Source organism: Octopus bimaculoides, chromosome 26 (assembly GCF_001194135.2).
Source record: "Octopus bimaculoides isolate UCB-OBI-ISO-001 chromosome 26, ASM119413v2, whole genome shotgun sequence".
Lineage (NCBI taxonomy): Eukaryota > Metazoa > Mollusca > Cephalopoda > Octopoda > Octopodidae > Octopus > Octopus bimaculoides.
In genome coordinates this window covers 7,553,199-7,554,835 of record NC_069006.1, presented here as the reverse complement: position 1 = coordinate 7,554,835, position 1,637 = coordinate 7,553,199, and the positions used below count along the sequence as shown (strand labels likewise).

Below are 1,637 nucleotides of genomic sequence, written 5' to 3'. Positions count from 1 at the left end.
GTTCTAGCTTCATTCATTCATTCATTCATTCATTATTATTATTATTATTATTATTATTATTATTATTATTATTATTATTATTATTGAGTGATAGAGTAGTGCATGCTATCAAAGTGACACTGGGGTAAAATATACAAAACCCAGTATACCCATCATGACTACCCGTCTGATAAGGGTACACCAGGCACATGCATCACAACAATTCACAACAATATGTACGCGACACGGTGATCCCATATCAAGATAAACAGCGTATGACCTTGCAGGTGGGGCTCAGTTAGAATTTTCTTCAGGTTGAGTGGCCCATCCCGCTAAAACGGTTCCTGAATAAGGGTTGTTTGAAGATGTTGAACAAAACACCCACGTTTCCAAAGGTGAATTACTCAAACCCCAAAGAATTCCCCTCAACACATGGCTATGATATTCCCCCGCTACTTCTGCTAGTGATCAGAGCTGCACATATCGTCAGCCACCAAGGGACATGCTCAACTGGTTAAGGTCAAACAACTGACAAGCAAATCGGTGGTATTGAGCAGAATATTTGCTGCAGCCCGAAGACAGCAAGCTGGCAGAATCGTTAGTACGCTGGGGAAAAATGCTGATTGGCATTTCACCGCGTCTTTAGGTTCTTGTTCAAATTCCTCCGAGATCCACTTTGTCTTTCATCCTTTCGAGATCGATAAAATAAGTACCAGTCACGCACTGGCGTCAATGTAATCGACTAGCCCTTCCCGCAAAATGTCGTTCCTTGTGCCTGTAGTAAAAATGGTTATTATTATTCTGCGGACATGCAGTTTCTTGTCGTTTATGAATTTTTCTTCTCTCTTTGTTCACGACAGGCTTTGGAGGAAGCGTACCAGTTATTATCGGAGGCACAGAGAACAGCTACGACAGAGCATATTTTGTCTCTGGCAACAAGGGAGGCAACTGGCGTTTACTTCGATGGATTCATTGGGGACGCTGATAGTACGGTAAGGAAACTGAACTTTAGTTTTGTTGGGATTTTTTTCAGTGTGTATGCACCACGGAAACTACGACCACCACTGTAATCATCCCCACAACAATAAACACCACCTCTACAACCAACGCCAACACCACCATAACCACCACCACCATCCTCACGTCCACTGCCACCACCGTCGCCACCACCAGCACCACCACCACCTCCAACACCACTATCATGAACCACATGCTTCTATTGTTTCCGTCACTAATACCGAGCTTGTCCCCAGCCAGCCAGCCAGCCAGCCAGCCAGCCAGTCAGTCAGCCAGTCAGTCAGTCAGTCAGTCAGCTAATTGCGACTAGAATAATTTGCTAATCACTGTTTTCGCATATCAGTAGAGACTAGATTTGTCCAAACATGCAGTTGACAGAAAATACTTGCTACTGACGATGCGCAAACACACAGAAATCCTAATATTCCACTGGTGGTTGCTTTTCGCCTACCATTGATATACATCTGTACTTCATTGTCCCAGTAAGTCCATACTAGAAGAGTTTTCAAGAGAAACACTGCAGTTTAGTGACTTTCGATAGCATATCCACGTCAAAAAGGATATACAGAATGCTGTACACACACACACACACACACACACACACACACACACACACACACACACACACACACACACACACA

The 1,637-nt window shown here is 43.7% G+C and overlaps 1 protein-coding gene across 1 annotated transcript in view; it reads left to right on the top strand.

Annotated features, from left to right (window-relative positions):
- Positions 1-1,637, top strand: part of LOC106878628 (uncharacterized) — a 31,779-nt gene that overhangs the window by 22,154 nt on the left and 7,988 nt on the right. Inside the window, exon 5 of the mRNA XM_014927906.2 lies at positions 840-971. Within this exon, the coding sequence (XP_014783392.1) occupies positions 840-971 (132 nt within the window). The remainder of the gene's footprint in view (positions 1-839; positions 972-1,637) is intronic.